Source organism: Stegastes partitus, unplaced genomic scaffold (assembly GCF_000690725.1).
Source record: "Stegastes partitus isolate 25-593 unplaced genomic scaffold, Stegastes_partitus-1.0.2 Scaffold861, whole genome shotgun sequence".
Classification (NCBI taxonomy): Eukaryota; Metazoa; Chordata; class Actinopteri; family Pomacentridae; genus Stegastes; species Stegastes partitus.
Window position 1 is genome coordinate 277,638 of NW_007578592.1, and position 20,187 is coordinate 297,824.

General features: G+C 37.8%; 1 protein-coding gene across 2 annotated transcripts in view; it reads left to right on the forward strand.

The window, feature by feature from the left end:
- The window catches only part of kcnq3 (potassium voltage-gated channel, KQT-like subfamily, member 3), a 130,429-nt gene that overhangs the window by 101,524 nt on the left and 8,718 nt on the right, over positions 1 to 20,187 (forward strand). For both annotated transcript variants that reach the window (XM_008293160.1, XM_008293161.1), the window contains exons 2-9: positions 5,059 to 5,149; positions 5,958 to 6,084; positions 7,989 to 8,161; positions 9,204 to 9,377; positions 11,387 to 11,497; positions 13,470 to 13,565; positions 13,670 to 13,768; positions 15,980 to 16,002. In XM_008293160.1, the coding sequence (XP_008291382.1) occupies positions 5,059 to 5,149; positions 5,958 to 6,084; positions 7,989 to 8,161; positions 9,204 to 9,377; positions 11,387 to 11,497; positions 13,470 to 13,565; positions 13,670 to 13,768; positions 15,980 to 16,002 (894 nt within the window). The remainder of the gene's footprint in view (positions 1 to 5,058; positions 5,150 to 5,957; positions 6,085 to 7,988; positions 8,162 to 9,203; positions 9,378 to 11,386; positions 11,498 to 13,469; positions 13,566 to 13,669; positions 13,769 to 15,979; positions 16,003 to 20,187) is intronic.

Genomic DNA, 20,187 nt, shown 5'->3' on the forward strand with positions numbered 1-20,187 from the left:
AAAAACAGAAAATATACACATATATGTCAAGAAAAATACATGTCGTAACCAAAATAAAAGTTGTGGAGCAGGTTTGACGCTGCCAGGAGAGACTTCTGAATCTGTTTAGTCATCAGTTTGTGGCTGTCACTGGGAAATATTGACGACGCTGCTGATTCTGTCAAAGCAAACAAAGACTTTGTGACGAGGCTTTTCTCTTCTGTATTTCAGTGTTTGTTGGGGAAATACGAGCCTCGGTCTGGATCTAAACTTATACCGAGGGATCGTGTTGTCACTCAGCACCATGAACACGACATATTTTGGCAGAAGAGTTCATCACCTGAAAACATCACTGCTTATATCAATATTTAAACTTGATGGGCGCCGCTATAGCTCACCTGGTTGAGCTGGCGACCCATGTACAGGGGCTATAGTCCCCGATGCAGCGGGCATGGGTTCGAGTCCTGCTCCTGGCCCTTTGCTGCAGGTCCTCCTCCCATTCTCCTCCCCCCACTTTCCTGTCTCTGTCTCTCTGTCCTATCAAGTAAAGCCAAAAATTAAACTTGTTAGGTTAGTCTGTAATGCAACGATAGTCTTTTTTACTGGATAGCATTTTGGTGCAACAGCTGTTGTTTCAAATGTCATATATAAAAAGTGGTGGTTGACTTACATCAGGGAGAAAAAGGTTTAAAAAGTTTTTGCAGCTGGTTTTAAGCAGGAATTTATTAAGGATTTAGCATATGCTAGTGGCTCATAGAGCTGCAACGATTACTCGATTAGTTGCCAACCATTAAATTAATCGCTATCATAGATTAATCTGCTTGAGTAGCTTCTCAGATTGTAGCTTCTTATTACATAGTTTGTCGTGTTTTTTGCCAAGAACTACTCATTTGTGGCACTCAAAAAATGAAAGGTTCTTAAACATATAACCGATAATAAGAAGTCAGATGTGGGACTTGAGAAGTCAGTTTTGGTTACATGACTGTGACATGTCAGATCCATGCAGACTGGATTTAGATTTTCTTTGCAAGTTCTTCACGACGTCATCTGGGAACCATTTAACAGTAGATAAATGTAATGTTTAGTGTATGTATGAAGACATTTTTTTCAATTGTTGAAACTCAAATATTACAGTTAATAAACAAGCAGAAGATTGTTTTCATGCAGCTTTTCATGTAATTATGGGAACCTGTTTTTTTTCTGTTTATTAGGGATCTGTTTGCTCAAACTGAACTTATTTAATGTGAATCAAATGCATAGCTTTACTGTCTTTGGTGCAACAGGTGTCAACCCTTTAATGAACTGGACAGCAGCTGGTTTTCTGTCGTTTTGCAGCAAGCAGCGACAATCAGCAACAAAACAAACATCAAATCAGATAGAAATTTATAGGATTCACCTCTAAACACCGTTTTTTTCCCCCACTGATATAAATGTATTATAAAGTGCTTATTACTGGATGAGAATCAGTTTCGGAGTCTCACATTAGAGAGCGTCGCCGTTAAAATCCTCTTTTCCAGGAGCTGATGGTGGAGAATATTGGACACGCAGCTCTGGTTAAATGTTAATTCTCAGTGTTGCAGCCGGTTGAGTTTGTTAACTGTGGTTCGGTACCATATATCATTGCAGGTTGATTAAATCCAGGAACTACAGGGGATTTAAACAGCCATTTCCATGTGTGCATCCAATTAAAGTCGGCTCTGTCAGACTAAATATAGATGTTTGGGTGAAAAAAGGAGCTTGAGTGGATTATTCAGGTTTTCAAAATAGAAGATTGGGTTGTTTGAAACTGGATATTTGGGTTAGCAGAGCAAAGAAAAAATTAATACAGTGAAAATTAGCAATTATACATGCTCACTGGTGCTAGTCGTGGTATTTTCAGGCCTGTTATGGGAACTATGGCACAGTTTGTGGTTGAAAACACACCTATTTATAATCAGGTTCCCCACAGAAAGCTTTGTTAAAAATGTTAAACAATTTAAAAATGTATCATATTCAATTCAAATTCAGATATGCTGCAGAACTGATAATAATCACACACAAAACATTTATTAAGCGCAACTACACAATGGCACAACAACAGTTTATCATAGAAAAACAATATGTAACGTGATAGCACGACTAATGTTGGAAATTATAATTAACAGTAATCAAGCTTTGCTGAATTTAGAATTACTTTGGAATAAAGACACCAATTATAATTTCTAAATTCATTCACTGAGCTGAAAGAAAATGGTGTTTGTGTAGCTTTGGCAGTTGTTTATTGTAGAGAATGATGTAGATTGAGAGCTGTGATGAAGATCTGCTGGTTCAGCAACAAACAAGCAGAATTTGCACCATTTATTTTATTTTTTTTCCAGTAGCAAAGAGAAAGATGTAAAAATAAAGCCATAGTTAGCAAAGTAAAAGCCCATGTTGCATTCCTGAGTTTTAGTATAAAAAGTTTTGGAGTGAAATTCATTTCAGCATCTAACCGATCATGGATATGTTGTGTAATGTTAAAATACACTGTTTAAAATACCTTTAGACTTTAAAAGAATGTCTGAAACATGCAGATCTGGTTGTTAAATATCTGTCACCATGACAGATCTGAGATCCTGGTGATTAAAATGAGATCAAACACAAGTTTATTTATCTCATGCAGTTGCTGAAATGGTTTAAATATGTGCTAATCGTGTAGCAAACTTCTGATATAACTAAGATTTCCAGGTGTTGTCTTCAACATTGGCCCTGAAGACCGAGTACTGAGTCCAGATTCTGGCTCGTTGATCCAGTGATCCTAATATTAGCTTTTAAAACTGTTCACTTCATTCTTTTATAAAAAGTTCTGAATGTTTGGAAGAGAAGAAGATCAGAAGGTCACAGAAGGAATACAGCTTTTCTGCTTGAGAATTTCAAATTGGCTTGTTGTTGCTGATAAAAGACATCACCTGTAGGTCTCCAAGAGGACTTTAAAGTGTCTTTTGGTTGTAAACATGTGGCAGGTTTGCTAAGTGATGCAGATAGAAGTCTTTGTTGGTTTACTTCTCAAATGTTCAACCAAATTTACAACTGTCAGAAAGTTCTTGGTTCTTGCCCCATGCAGCAGATGTGATCTTCGTCTTTTGGGGTCTGGTCTGGTTTGTTCTGAAGTGTGATAGTTGCTATTTTTTCCCTCGTTGTTGCTGCAGTTGTGCAAATGCAGGTGTTAGTCAGTGCTGACAAACTCTTGTGTTGTCCTCAATAAGAAAATCCCACCAGTATGCATTAGAAATCTGCTTTTCCACGTGTCGTTTTGCAAGAGGAATGTCTCAAAGAAGAAAAACAGCCCGTCTGATTTTAGAACATTTATTAAAATAGCTGACAGAACATACAGAAACAAACTCAGGGAGTTTCAGTTTTCTGTAAGAGGAGCTCAGTGTTGCTGTTTACTTGTAATGACTGATGATGCTGCAGGGCAGTAATCAATAATCACACAATAATCGATTAAACCTGTTCATACACAGAGTTTATGCAGCATTAAGAGCGGAGCATGAAGTCTGACTCACTGCAAACATTTATCAGAGAGAAAAGAAAAACACTTTGTCTTAAGTGAAGCACTAAAGATAGAAAACACGACTTTATTCAGCTGAATTAAACACTAAAATCTATGAAAATGTCAGTAAATGTCATTTGTAAGTAAATCAAATAAAGGTTTATTTGAGCGTTGACTTTATGTATGTTTATTAAATGTAATTTGCAGTTTTTGTTAAAATAAAAGGTCACTTTACTGCAAGAAAAGCCTAGATTTTATATGTTTTATGAAATAAACACATCATGTAGCTGATATATCTGTTAATTTAGTTGGTTTGTCTTCTTCTGTCTCCAGTGTTACATTTTAAAAGTAAAATGATCACAGATGCAGCTCTGATAACCGCCACATCTGATAAATGCTTTTTATAATTTGATCCTCTGATACATGAGCTGTTTCTATAGAAAAATAAAATACTGTTTAATTTAAACTGTGATTCATGATGGTTCCCTCTGATTTTGAACCACTTAAAAGTGGAACAAAGAGCTTTTTCCAAATCAAAATGCACAACATTGGATTCCACCTGTGTGTACTTTAAGGGCCTGTAGCACAGTATGGAGGTAGAACTTTGCATGGATTCATTAGATATACTAAAATCACTGTAGATACAAAATTAGCTGATTCTGAGGAGGTCGGGGAGAGAAACCGACTGATTTGATAAATAGGAAACCTCTCACAGCTCTCCACCATTTAAATAAATGAAAAACACTCATCTTTGAAATCTAAAATAACTTAGAAATAACCTCCATATACCACAAAATATGTGCAGTTACCGACTCAGAGTATCTATTTTTAACACTTTTTTTTTTAAACACAAAGTGCTTTAGAAAATAACGTGTACTTATTTTATTTTTATGATGCATATTTGTATTTTTTGTTATTGCTGCTGCTCTTATATTTATCTTGATTTTATTTTATTCTATTCTATATATAAAACTGACTTGAGAAAACGCACAATGAATTCCAGTGTACCTGCACTGTAATGTGCCTGTACAAATGGCAATAAAAGTCTATTTTATTCTAAAATCTAAATAATTCACCATAAAATCATTTTGCTCGTCTGTTATCCAGTTCAGAAACAGCTCTGCAGCTCAGAGTTCCTCAACAAATTTGATTACCTGCAGAAAAAAATAATGTTTTCCTTCTTTGTAACCCTTGAGCAGAAATCAGAAATGATCACAAACGCTTCAGATAAACCCTCAGAATGGATCTTTGTATTCATACTCAGACATTCTCTCTCCATTTAAAGGATGAGCTACAACCTTCAAATACACAAAGTAAAGAAAACAATGTATAAGTTGTGATTTTACAGAGAAACTGATTCTGTTTGTCAAATCTAAATGTCAACATAAACACAGTGTCTCTGACTGTTCACTGCAGCTCATGTATTATTTAAAGAGAGATGTAGCGCCCTCTTGTGGCCGCAGTCAGACTCTGCTGTTTCACTGTGTATTACTGTATTTTCTGTGCTGTTTCTGAATACAAACATGTTTTCATCCTCACTGACCTGCTGCTCTTCTGTGTTTCTGCAGGTTTTTAATCGTTCTGGGCTGTTTGATTCTGGCCATTCTGACCACATTCAGGGAGCACGAGAAGACGTCGGCACACTGGCTGGTTATACTGGTGAGAAAACTGGGGTGTGTCAGGGATGGTTATACTCAGCATTAGTGACTGAGTGACATGTGAAAGAGTGATACTGGACATTCTAATGCATGAAATCCCCTCGAATATCTGTTTCCTGTTATATGACCAAGGGTGAAAAATTGAAACCAAACCCTTAATTCTATTGTTCAGTTCTCCTAATTTAGTTCAAGCCTGAATTCACAGTTTGCAAAAGTTTAATTTTTACTTTGATATGTATTGTATGTATATTGTGATATCGATAAAGTTTTAAGAAGATACACACTTTATCTATCAAGAATAAATCGCATTGTCACAATCATTTCACGAGAAGAGGTAAAACAAATATCTTATTCCAACTTTATGGGCAACAGTGTATATATAAACAAAAAAAAACACATATTTAAATAATGAAAGGTTGCTAATGCAAACTTTGAAATGAAATTTAATCTTGATTAATTAGGATAAAAACAAAACTAACAAAAAAAATTTTTTTAAAGCTGTTTTTTTTATTATATCATTTAACTAGTTATAATGCAAACAGACAGAAACTGAAATCTAGAATAATTAATTTGAATTATGTAAACTTTAAATGCTGTATTTCTCACTTATTTTACTATATTTAAGTTGAAGCAACAGATATACAGCAAACCTAAATCCACTTCATACTCTTCTCGATACAGGTTATAAATGAGATAACAACAAACCAAGTCGATGGCATTAAAACCTATAATTAGTGTAAAATGTGGTGCTGGACGTCTACGCTGTTATGAATAAGCAGTGACTAAGTAAATTTGTTTGTTTTTCTCAGGAAACCTTTGCCATCTTCATCTTCGGAGCGGAGTTTGCTCTGAGGATTTGGGCGGCGGGTTGCTGCTGCCGCTACAAAGGATGGAGGGGGAGGCTGAAGTTTGCTCGCAAGCCTCTGTGTATGTTAGGTAAGGAGGTGGAATCATCATCATCTATGAGCTTTAGAAACAAAAACACTGCTGCTTCCTGCAAATCCTGTCCTGTACGTAACGCATTACAGGGAACGTAGCTTTCAAATACACAGAAATGGGCGTCTTTTACACTTTTACACCAAGTTCAAACCAGAAAATAGAGTTAGAATTAAACAAACAAAATGGAGAAAACATCCAAAAAACTCACTTCCATGTTGTTCTGCTGCTGCTGTTGGTTTTCCAGTATTGCATGAATACATTCAAAAAGCACAGGACAAAAATCTGAAGAATCACACAGAAAACATGAAGATGCAGCAAAAATTTAAAGGAACAAAAATTATCACAGAAAACGAGACTAATAATCTGGTAAAGATGAATATAAAGCAGAGAAAATATGAAGAGAAAGAATCTGGGACTCTGCAGCAGGATGTGATTTCTCAGATCCCAACACTAATTTGACTAAAATAAGTTAACAAGCTCTTATTCCCTTCACTCCCCCTCAACGTTCCCTTAATATTTCCTGAGAGTTTTCAACAAATTTAGGAACTTAATGTGAAAACAAGACAACTGAGTATTGCTTTAAACCTTAACAGTCTGTAATTTATTGCTTTTCTCAGTAAAGCATTTTTGGCAAATAATGTTCTAGGGACACTAAACTGTGTATAGTCATAACATCACTCTGAGGCTTTATTGTTTAACAGTATTTTAGATGATGGAGATTATCAGAGTCCCATAAGGACATATGTTGCTGTATGTTTCAGTGTTTTTTCTGAGCTTGCTTATTTGTTTTTTGGCACCCAAAATTAACTTCTGTCAAATATTTTGTCTAAATTTTGAGAATTTCATATGTTTTCAAACCTGGGAATGTTTCTAGTTTCACCATCAAAAACAACCTGTCAAGCCACTTTAGTGGTTCAATAACTCCAAAAATAAAACTCCCACAGCCATGAAGCTAGGTGAAAACACAGTCAGAATAGCTTCCAACAGATTTAAATGATTGATCTGGCAGAAGCTAAAATTTTAATTATTGGCTCTTGAAAGTGGGAAAATTTTTAATCACGCATGGTATTTAGGCCCCAGAAAGTTCCTGTAAGTGTGTGTGTGTGTATATATATATTCGGTCAACATTTCACCAACTTTTCAGGCTCTAATGTCAGTAGGATTTCCATCCATCCATTATCTATACACTGCATAATCCTCACTAGGGTTGTGGGGGGCTGGAGTCTATCTCAGCTGACTCACACACTGGGACACCCTGGACAGGTCACCAGTCTATCACAGGGCTACACTTAGAGACAGACAACCAAGCACACTCACATTCACAACTACGGACAATTTAGAATCACCAATTAACCTCAACATGTTTCTGGACCTTGTGGGAGGAAGCCAGAGAACCCAGAGAGAACCCATGCTGCACGGGGAGAAACTCCACGCAGAAAGATCCCGGGTGTCCTCACCGGGACGCGAACCGGCGACCTTCTTGCTGCGAGGCAACAGTGCTAACCACTGTGCCACCTTGCAGTCCTTCCATGTTGTCTTCATGTGATAATTACCAAAATACGAGGCTGTCTTTGCCCTCAAGAATGATGTACTAAAATCTAAAACAGTGTGGTAATATTTTTCTGTCTGAATTAACGACAGAAAAACCCACACATTGAAGGTTTTAGGTTGATTCTGCTCAATCATTAGTACGCATGAATATGATGATTGTAGTTATGAACCTCTGATGAAAACATCCACATCATTGTTCTTGAGGTAACTCAATCTTATTAACAGCATCTTTCTGTTCAGCTCTTGTTAGAGAACAGACCGTCGACTTCATCAGTGTTTCACGTCGAACTTATTAAAGGTTTGATGAAAGCTTCTTGAGCAGGATCTCTGATGACACTTTTGGCCTGCAGACATCTTTGTGCTGATCGCCTCGGTGCCGGTGGTGGCGGTACGTAACCAAGGCAACGTGTTGGCCACGTCGCTGCGCAGCCTCCGGTTCCTGCAGATCCTGCGGATGCTGCGAATGGACCGAAGAGGAGGAACCTGGAAGCTGCTGGGTTCTGCCATCTACGCTCACAGTAAGGTAGGAAGGAAAACCTGCATCATTTTACCCGTTCGGTGCTCCACATTCACCAGTCCAGAGCCTTCCACCTGCTGAAGAAAAGGCTTTAACTCATATTCATTTGCCAAAAAGTGACTCTGGCTCCTACATGAGATGTTATGAATGCATCAAAAGGACCTGATTACATACATGAAGGTGAGATTGTGAAGATTTAAAGTCATAGGATAAAGGCAAAAGAGAAAGCCATATAAAAGCCATTCATACATCATGTTAATTACAGCCTACACAAGGATATTAGACACACCAAACAACACTATATTATTACTGATAATCTAGGGCTGCAAATATCAATAATTCATCATTGCTGATTAATAAATTAGTTCTTTAGTTTATAAAATGTCAGAATATAGTGAAAAATGTTGATTCGCAAAACTGAGGATAACATCACAGAGCAGGAAAGAAACCAGAAAATATTCACATTTAATGTGTCGGAGTCAGTTTTTTCCTTAAAAATGACTCAAACTGATGATCAGAACAGTTGGCGAGTCGTTCATTATCGGACAACTAAACGATTAATGTCTGATTCACGCCGTAAACTGCAAACGTTTCTGTGGTCACAACTACTGAAAGTATTAAAGTGTCAGTTGAAGTGTTGTGAAGGTGAGTTAAATAAGTCGAGGTACAGTTTCAGTTTAGTTTTAGCTAAAAGTAAATGAAAAGTTGATCCAAACTGACAGAACAGTGGGACTGTTGTCCGTATTTTGGCAGCAAAGAGGGCAGAAAGTTTCAGCCAGGTAACGGAATAAAGCTTTTACATGCTCATGTCTGCAGTTTGTGTTTAGTTCACATGAGACACATCTGAATCTGTGTCTTTAATTAAAAACTGCTTTTATTAGTTCTTTAAGCACAAACGCTGGAGTGGAGACAATGAAATGCTGGGAAATAAACAGTTTTCATGATGGAAAAAACGGTTTCATACGAGAAGAACAACTTTACCTGTAAAAAGAATCTTCAGAGATTTGTCAGCTCAGACCTGCATTCATGTGTTTTATTGTTTCTGCAGGAGCTGATCACAGCCTGGTACATCGGCTTCCTGTCTCTGATCCTGGCCTCTTTCCTCGTCTACCTGGTGGAGAAAGACGACGTCTCCATGAACGTGTCCGACCACGAAAACCCCACAGCTCAGCCCAAACCGCAGGACTTCGACACCTACGCCGACGCTCTGTGGTGGGGACTGGTACGTACCTTCAGGAAGCTCCGCGAGAACTCAAACATCTGTTCTAACCTGATACATGCTGGTTCTAGATGACATTCATCTGTTTCAGTGATGGAAAAAGTATTTAAATCTACAGAGGAGTCTCTGGTGCAGGTAAAAGTCCTGTAAGTACGAAAGAATTAGCATCAAGGTGGATTTAAAACACCAACAATAAAATCACTAAGTGTGTTAAATGAGCCATTTTAAATGAATATAGTTTGTGTTATTGGATTATAATTAATGTTGCAGCTACAATATAACTTCTGATTCAATTTTGTATTAGAAATGTGACTCTAATACAAAAATACAAAACTAAATAAATAAACGTGTAACAAAATAAAAACAGGAACACTCAAGTAAATTACAAACTCTAAGAAATTGTACTTACCAGCCTAAAAACAATATGGAATAAAAAGTACATATTTGGGTTATCAATGCCAGTTTTCCTCCACATTTTATCAACGTTAATTTAAACTCAGAGCATTGAGATCGAGCCCTGATTTGCAAATAACGAAGTAAAGTGACAAATAACTAGAAAATGTTTGTGCCCAAATAGAAGATAACGGAGGTAAAATTGGCAATATTATATTATTTGTTTATTTTTTTTAAAGGCAAAATAGAAAAAAAATATTTAAACAAATTGATACAAAAAAAATTGAAAAATAAATATGTTTAAGAAAGTATCACGGTTTCGGTTAAAATACGACCTTTTCACAACACGTCTGAAGCTTCTATAGTCCAGCAGAAAAATATGTACCTTTCAAAACTTTAATGAAAATGCAGTGTAGTTGTACAGGAACATAAACTGGGCCAATATTTTTACACAATCTGCACATATACCACATAAACACACATATTGCATAGACACAATATGTGCATGACCTGTGCTATTAAAAGTAATAAACCTTCATGAGCTAAATTTGATTTTCTGAGTAAATAAATTAAGAATAATTATGGTGCACATGAATCTGTACGTATAAGATATATAGCAGTGAAGCTGTAGAGCCTGTTGTAAAGAATTAAATGTGCAAAAAACGGGCAAATCTGCAGCTGCACCATCAATAAGTTTGAATAATATATGTATTTAGTTTCAAAGTCTTATGGAGATTTTCTGTCGTAGATAAATATGAGCTGCAGGTTTTCGTTTAACATGTTGATTTAAACTGGGGGATGTTGTGTCTGCAAACACACCAAATCTGATGATGCTTTGAAGCCCAGTTCTACACGATGAACAGTGTGTGTTCTTAAATATCTGCAAACCTTCACTGTCCACAAAGGTTTGGTCCTTTATCTCCCTCAGATCAAATATGATCTCCTCAGAAAAGTCCCTAAACATTTAAAATTGCAGTTAGAACAAGAGGAATTATACAAAAAGACGTGAATTCTGAAACTTTTTTCTCTCTTTGTTCGTGAAATATCTTCAGAGTTGAGAGTAGATTTTGGCCGGAGCTCCGTGGACAGATTGTGCCTGAACAAATCAACCGATTTTGGCTTTAATTCAAATTCTGTAGCTTCTGCCAAAAAAAATCTTTATCAGGTTTTAACTGCTAATTCTGTGCTGCCTTCAGGTACTGCTGGGAACATTCGCAGCTTCAAAGTCAGCCTTTTTCCCTCCAATCTGGAGGACAAACAATAAAAAGAGAGCGGGTAGCTTGCAGACTTTGTCCTTTAATGAAGTCCTCGCCTCAGAGAAGCTCTGAGGCCGTTTTACCAGCAGCTCGGCCTCATTAAAGCCGCCGTCCTTCAACCAAAAAGGCCAAAAGTTCAAGTTCTATGACAGCCAGCATCTGCCGGCCAAGCGTCCTTCAGCAAGCTGCTCCACTGTCACCGGCTGCTGCTTTTTTTTGACCCCGGAAACCTTGAAGTGCCCCTCTCTGGATCGATACCGAGGTCGCCGAGCACAGTTTCACATGTTACTGCCGAAAACAAGGACGCTAAGATTGTTGGGATGAAATTAAAGTGTCAGTCAGTGTTTATTGTCTGTTTCACAGATCACGTTGACCACCATCGGCTATGGCGACAAAACTCCAAAGACCTGGGCTGGGAGACTGTTAGCCGGCACTTTCGCTCTCATCGGCGTGTCCTTCTTCGCTTTGCCTGCAGTGAGTCCTGCACACACACACACTCTATTCATATATACCACATTACTAAATCTGAAACTGAAGAAACTGAGGGTTAATTTGCTGAAAAAGCGAGATTACTGCAAAGACTTTTGTAGAAAACCCGTTAGACACAGATCTGTCCTGTTGGGACGCAGCTTCCAGGAGACATTTATGTGATATGTATTTATTTGTCAGACCAATAATGTACAATTTAGTGAAAAAAAATAATGCATTTACAGATTATTTAGCATAGTTATAGGAAATTCAGGAAGCAGATTATCTGCAGTTAGTGTTTCCTGTCAGAGTCAAAATTTCCAAATTCCCAACTGAGCATTTCAATTAGGATTAAGCACATTATTCCCACTTGTTTTGGTGTCTCCATACAGCCATTAGCTGAAAGGTGCAATTGAACATTTTCAAGACTGTCTATACAATAGTAATAAAAAAAAACATCTAAGAACCTGCTAGACACTGATCTGTGCAGCTGTAACTCAACTTACCGGTGACTTTTACCTGATCTTTATTTATTCATCAAGCCAAGAATGTACAAATTTGAGGACAAAAATGAAAAAATGTGCATTTACAGAATATTTAACGGAGTTATGAGAAATTAAAGGGGCAGATTATCTCCAATTAGTTTGCGTGGGAAGTCAGAATTTCTAAAATCCCCACTTAGAAGTTTGACCTGTAATAACCCCAGATTTCTGATTCGCAAATATGGATAAAGCTCACCAACCCCAGCCTTGCTTGCGACAAGGTTTCCATTAGCTGCGAGATGCAAGCAAAAAGTTTCAAGACTGTGTCTACAAATTCAAAAACCATTTAAAAACCTACGACACACTCACCTGTCCTGCTGTGATTCAACTTACCAGGGACTTTGAAATAATCTTTATTAATTTATCAAACCAAGAACAAGAGACAAAATATACATCATTCAGATTATTCTGTGACATTATGAGATAATCAGTGGGCAGATTAGTTATGCTTCCTGTTGCCTGAGAAGTCAGAATTCCCGGTTGGAGGTTTTTAATTTGGATGAAGCTCACCAAGCCAAAATTTGCATGCCACAGTGTTTCCCTACATCCATTAGCTATAGGTGTGATCAAAGAGTTTCAAGACAAAGTCTAACAATTGAAAAACCATTTTAGAATCTGCTACACACACATCTGTCCTGCTGTGATTCAACTTACTAGTGACTTTTACATAACATGTCTTTATTTATCAAATTGACAATAATAAAATATGTGTCTACAGATTAGGTGGTACATTCCATTTGAACTGATGAGTTACTGTGTTGGAAATTTCAGCTGAAACATCACCTGTACTTGGATTTCTGACTTCTGAAAAGTGGGAAGAACTTTACCAACCCCAACCTCAAAATCCAGCAATGAAATAGACAAAAAATAAAAATAAAGTAGTAGCAAATGGCCGCACTGACAGAACACTGGCTCTTGTGTTTGCCTTAAGAGCAGCCAGATGCAGTTACAGCCTGTTCCATTTATATTACATTTAGCTTCACAGGAGTGTTTCCTTTGTGCAAATCAGTCAATAAAACAAACAGAACAATCACAGTTGCTGCAGTCTGCATTAATGCAAAGTGTAGCCGCATTGCTGGTGAGCAGGTTAAATACAATATGTAACATAAATGAAGCTTTACACCACGACAGACTGCAGAGTCAAACATCCACAACATTAGCTTCACTAACACAACCAAACTGTATTGTATAGCACTTTTAGTCCAAGTTAGAGCAATGAAAAGAGATCTACAGAAAAAGAAAAGTGTAAAGTAATAATAAAGTCAATAAATTATAGTCTTTTCATTTTAGTTTCACCATATGATGCAAAGGTCTTGTGTGAACTCACTGAAGAAACCTTAAGAAGTTTAGATGATTGTGATTCTTTTCCAGGATCATTGTGTGTTTTTTTGTGCAGCAGCAGAAGAGTGAGTTGTGTTCTGTTCTTCTGTCTGCAGGGAATTCTGGGTTCTGGTTTGGCCCTGAAGGTCCAGGAACAGCACAGACAGAAGCACTTTGAGAAGCGACGACATCCAGCTGCCGGACTCATCCAGGTGAGACGCTACCTGAAGTCCTTTACACGCCACATCTAATTACATTACATTACATGATTATAACCATTTTTGATACCTTTTGCTGCTCTGTTTCTCTTCTCCAGTCTGCCTGGCGATATTATTCCACCAATCCAATCAGGGAAGACCTTATTGCCACATGGAGATTTTATGAAACTGTCATCTCTCTTCCCTGTTTCAGGCAAGTAACTCATTCCTCCACCTAAATTATGAGGTGTAACTCTTTACAGTGTTGTGTTGTGAAATGGAAAAGATGCCGACTATAATTAAAGGATGATTCCAGTTTATTTCAACCTGCTGTGCATCTTTAAACTCTCCACCTCTATTGTAGAGACTCTGGGAAATGAGGAGTTTCACAAAACAGCATTTATCAGGTTAAAACTGAATCATTTTAAATGTTTGTTTCCAGTCTGACTGAACAGAAACTGAGAATTTAGCTCCCTGTAACAGACATTTTGCAAACTGCATTGCTGAGTACCAGCTGTCTGAACTAGTAAGCAACCTATTCATCCATTGGTTTGTTTCCATATGTGAGTCTGTGGATATCTTGACTGATGCTGCGGAGGTTGTTTAAAGCCAAATATCCAGCGCATAAATCTCTCCTGTCTCATTTTTTCTCACTGTGGTCTCATTTTTCACTGCAATCTAAAGTCCTGCTCCTCTATGGAAACAGACCCACCATGAAGAAGGAGAGAGAACTCAGAAATGTCTTCTGTACAGTTTGAAACAGTTAGAATGAAAGAAATCAGAAAAAAATTAAACGCTGAAGTTAAATTTCTGTGATTATTTGTTTTATAAAAAATGATAAAAGCTAGAACCAACATGTAAAACCTTTCTCCAAGTGTCTTTAAATGTTACAAACACCTTTTCTCTCTACATCAGCTGTAGAGAGATCATGTCGTGACCTTATGCCCTTATGGTAGGAAAATTAACAAAACCGAATCTTAAAATCACATCAGCTGTAGAAAGATGTTTCACCATGCTGCATGGATCTTCAACAACTCGCTCCTCTGTTCACTGTTTCTGAGCCATGCTGCATTTATTTATTGATCCAGTAGATTTGATTTTCTTCTCAGTCTCTTTTGTCATCTCAGTTTTGTGTCTTGTGTATCATTTTGTCATTACTTTTTGTCAATTTGTGTCTCATCTGTGTCATTTTGTGTCTTGCTTTTGTTGCTTTCTCTCTTGCTTTTGTCATTTTATTTATGTCATGTTAGGTTTTTGTATCTATAGAATGTTGTTTAATTTCAACCATGCTGTAGATATTAAACTATTTCCATGTTTCCAGCCTTTACTGACTTTTTCTCTCTACTCTGCTCATCAGCTGTTGAAAGATGTTTTAGTTTTACTTTCAGTATCTCTTGTCGTTTCCTCTCTGCTCTGTGGAAACTCTGCCTGCAGTTCAGCCTGATAGCTGGTCGGAGCTGAGCCAGTCAGAGACAATCAGTTGCACTAGTCGGCACAGATATTTTATGTTTTTCCAGAATCCGGTGCAAAATGGCAATTTCTTTGTTGAATTTTTAGATGAGACATGAAGAATAATCACTATTTTCAGCCAATATTCGGTTTGGTTGGAACTGATCAGCACACAAACTAAAAAATGGTGGAATTTGGACAGTTTTTGTTGTTATTTTTAAATTCTTTAAAAAGAAAACAGGCCTTTTTTGTTTTCTAGTCATGGTGAATCAGTTGTGCCAAGGAACTATGAATTTTGGGATTTTTAGAGAGTCTAGTAAAAACACTTTTTAAAACGAGACACGTACAATAAAGTGATTTTGGTGAAATATCACAATCTCAAGCTTAGATTTAGTCAATTGTTGCAACAAAGCCACATGCTTGAAGTGGAAAATCAGACAATTCTTTCTGTTTTTACAGTTTCTGGCCAATAAATTGTGAAACTTTTTATTAAAGATCACTTGCTTTTCAAACCCGCTGATGAGTTTTGGGCTTTAGAGGGTTATTAGCTCCTTGTGGTAATCCATCATTACATTTAGCTGCTGAGTTTCCAGAAAGTTAGACATGGAAACAAAACAGATGAATATTCAGGTGTTTAATCAAGACAAGAAGTATCTCCAGATGAGGATCCCTTATTGCAGTTTGCACAATGTCCATTACAGGCATCTAATTTGTGTGTTTCCTCTCAGACAGACTGAAAAGAAACCTTTTGGGAAGCTGCAAAAACATTTTGTTTCCCTGAATCTCTACAGCAAAATTGGAGAGTTCAAAGTTAATATGAACAACAGCAGGTGGAAATGCTGTAAACCAGAATAATCCTTAATGTTGCTTTTTTAAAACAGACCTCAGCTTCATCATTTAACGTGTGTTTTTGAATTAAGTTTGTGAATTGGGTTTGTGTAAATATGTGACGTGTGTTGTTTCTGTGTCTTTAAAGGAAGGAGACGTTGGAGGTCATGGCCAGGTAAGTCCCGGTTCTTAATCTGCAGCAGAGGTCCAGTAAATCTCTCAGAGCTGAGCCCACAGAAACCCTTTCTGGTGATTTAATGAGCCCTGCAGAGACTAATGAACATTTCCTAGAATATCCCTCCCGTCCGCCTTTAAATAGTTTCCTGTAATAATTGGAATAAATCTCTGGGTTGATGGTAAATACGTGAATCGTGATTCCGAACGCCCACTCGTCCCACCGACGTTTAAACCCAGAGATTTTTATAGAAGCCTATTAGCGAGTCCATTAGTTACGTTTCAATTATGAATGACAGTTTAGATCCAGTAATGAGGGCCTGAGAAGAGCGCCGTGTGTTTGATGGTTTTTCTTTTTTCTCCGTCACGCTCAGCGGCGATAATGAGTCTCTACATCAAAACGTGTCGTAAAATGCCTCACCGCGGATTCATCTCGTCTTCTTAAACCGCTGCTGTAATCAACGTGTAGTCATTTTAACTGAACGGCTGCACATCTGCTCTCGTAAATTTCCTATTTTAAGCTTTTTTTTTTTTCTTTGTTTGGTTTGATTGCAGCATTTTAAGCGTCGAAAACTAGACCAGAATAGAACCGTTTAACAAATACAACTGACCTTTACTGTGGATTTACTGTGTGAGTTGACTGTAACCTCCTGACATTGATACAAACAAAATAACTGCCTAGAACAATTTTTGGACATGATTAGAGTTTGTCTCAATCCGAATATTTAGATAAATCATTATATTCATCCTCTCTTAGGACATTTTAAGTATTCAACACTTAATTTGCTGCAACTCTTCACAAAATTCTGCTTAAAAATTCTAAATATGATATATGACATGCAGTAAAACTCTCAGACACGCCTCTGTATTTATTTAGAAAATATATTCTCTTGAACATCAACTTTTCTTTTTTAATATTGTCCCTTCCGAGTCACCGCACGCACCAAGTGGGGAGAGTTTATTCTTCTGTCCTCTTTTGTGGCGTTTGTTTGAGGGAATAACATCTTTAAATGTGAATGTGGCATTTTTTTCCCACATTGATTATGAATTAACTCACTTTAAATAATTGATAAAGTCCTGGACTTTAATAGGTCAGATGCGTTTCAGCAAGATTTTTGGCCATGTTCAAAACTTTCTGCACATTTAAAACACCTGCCACACATATCTGTGTCTGATGTGCTGAAAATATACTGTTTAATACTGTAGAGACCAGAGGAGGCGTCGCTCAGACTACAGACAGTTCATGATGGCAAGCAGAGAGCATTGTGGGAGTTTAGCTAGCAACGGACACCATGATAAAGACTTCCATGGTAGTTAATGACCTCCGACCACAGACTGCATGTTTAAAACTAGCTGGGATTGACTAAGAGTGTTCCTGTATCTCATATGAAGCAGAGCTGACTTCACTGCTGTAATTATGTGTCTGTTGCCTGAAACAACAGCATTAGCACAGGACAAATATTCATAGAGTTCAATTTGTGTTATCAATGAATTATCGATTAATAATGCTGCTGAATGTTGATTATGGAAATTATACTGAATTTGTATCTCTGGTGTCAAGCCGCAAATCCTTCAGCAGCGGATGTAAACAAAGGATCAGATCGAGGTTCATGGTGACACTCTTCTGTCAAAAAATCATTGTCACAGATTGTTATTGAGGCATTTTTTGTAACTAATCAAATCGGCACCAATCTAGAGCTAATTCTTTGTTTACATCAGCTCTCACATGTCCACAGGGGTGTGTCACTAGCATGTCACTAGCACTGTCTAGATAGATGACGACAGGTGTTTACCTTTACCTGTAGCTATCATGTACAGACAACAGAGCAACATGGCGGCTCGCTTGGAAACTTTCTCTTTTTCTACCAAACCAGCTCAGTGAAATGTGTTTTTAAAACATTTGAGGCTAGAAACAAGATATTCAGTTGTTGAATCTGCTCTCATTTTAGTTTGACAAAGGTTAGATTAGAGGTTTTACAAAGGTTTTTGCAAGGTGTCGGACCGCCGCTTGAGAAGCTGAGACCTCGACTTTATGTAAATGAGGAGCGGGTAACGCAATGCCCTGCTGCTGGAAACAAAAAGGATGCATTGAAGTGACAGAACCTGTGGACATGTAACATCAGAGAAAGTGAGCACAAGTTAGGACAGGACAACTTCTGGTCGGAGGTCATTAAACATCACAGAAGTGTTTGTCATGGTGCCCGTTGCTAGCTAAACCACCACAACGCTCTCTGCTAACTAAGACTGGCTCCATCTGGTGGAACAATTAGGTACTACAACTAATCTGCAATACTTGAAGTGTTAATTTTTAAGGAAAATGGTGTCAGATGGGCACATGGTAATATTAAATGACTTGGATTGGATTGGAGGCCAATAGACTTAATTGGGACATCCCTACTACTAATCATAATAACAATTATATTTGCTGCATGTAGCATACTTCTTAGTAAGTTAAAGTGCTGCATGAGTACAAATTGCAGTGAAAGCATGTACTGTATGTCTTCAGAGCCAGTACTAGCTACCCTGTACCCTGTAACCCTGTACTAGCTACATCATAGTGGGCTGGTTAGAAATAACAAGTGGCTACCTTGGGCAGTAAGTCGTCCCACTGACTGTAAATAATGTGCTATGTAATTGTCTTGGTCTCAAGTATAATACATCTCCACTTTTTCGAACACCTTTCAGATAGAAATACAATCTTACGTTCATTTTATTGCTTCAGAGCTTTTAAGTGCTGCCAGCGACAGTTCAGTGTTATTAAATGACATATGTGCGTTCCAGTCTGTACAGATCACAACACTGTCAGTGCACGTGGTATTTTGTTAACCTGCTGCACATGCCGTCAGTTCAGGTCCCGGCGTTACAAGTTCATTACAGCCGAGCGTTCTGCTTCGACGCCTGCTGGACTCCGCTGAGCTGCCATGTTCAACACGCTGGATTAAGTTACTGCTGCTAAAAGCTGCTGAGCAGCAACAACAGGAGTCCTGATACAGAAGCTGATCGAGGTCACTCAGACTCCTGGTTTGTTTGAGAGGCTCAGCTGAAGGCTCACATTACAACAATCACAACTTATAATAAAATACCAGCTGAATGGAGACTTATTGATCTCCATTAATGCACACTTTTGTTTTTATTTGCTCAGGTTTTCAGATACTCTCTCTGAGATTTCTGCTTCCACTCTGCTACCAGGAAATGGCATTTAGTTTGCTCTTTCGGATAAAAGAAATCTCTGAATTTCCGCAGATAAGAAAATAAATGAAAAAAAAAAATCCAATGTTGATCTCATTAATGTACTGTTTAGCACGATAATGGTGCCGAAAATTGAGGCAATAATGGCAGAAAGAGAGTCAGAGGAAGCAAAGATGTGGAGAAACAGTGAGTGATGGAGGCAAAAAGGCAGTTTTAAAGTGCCTTGTAGGATCAGCGGCTGGGAAATTAGCGGCGTGACATTATCTTGTTGCTCTGAGCGAAGAGGTGGACGGCGGCCAGAAAGTACAACGGCGCTGCGATGTCCGACAAGAGGCCGATAAGCCACTTACTGTGTGTGTGCTTGTGCGATGCCGGACCTTTTATCTGGGTTTCGCAGCGGTTCTGTGTGGTCTATTCAACACTCAGAGAAAATTATATCCCATCTGAGGGTCCATTCTGTGTGTGTGTGTGTGTGTGTGTTGTTCCTGTTGTGCTATGATTGTGAGAACATGAGGATGTGTTAATACAGCGAAGTGAGGTCAGTTCTCCGCAGCAAATACAAGTTCATCCAACCAGTAGGGAGTTTATAATGTATGTCATGACATTCTGTTGGTGGTTGGAAGTAACTGAGAACATTTACTCAAGTATTGGCCCATTTTTGGGAATACTTTTTACCCCATTACATTTATTTGACAGCTGTATTGCAAGGTAGTTTTTACTTGTAAAAGAGGTCAGTCTATGAATATTAGAGACTATAAATGACACTACCCAACATTAGAGGTTGCATAAATTAGCTCAGCTGCATCTGCCAAACCCATGTAACTACTAAAACTATTCCAATATTATTTATGTAACACATTTTGCATAATGAGTTCTTTTACTCTACTCCACTACTTACTTATGTTATTATGTTTTATTTGTGGTAATTTTGCTTAATAAATAATGTGTTTAGAAAGTAAATTTAACCCTCTGAACCCTGCCAGCAAGCTTAAAAGTT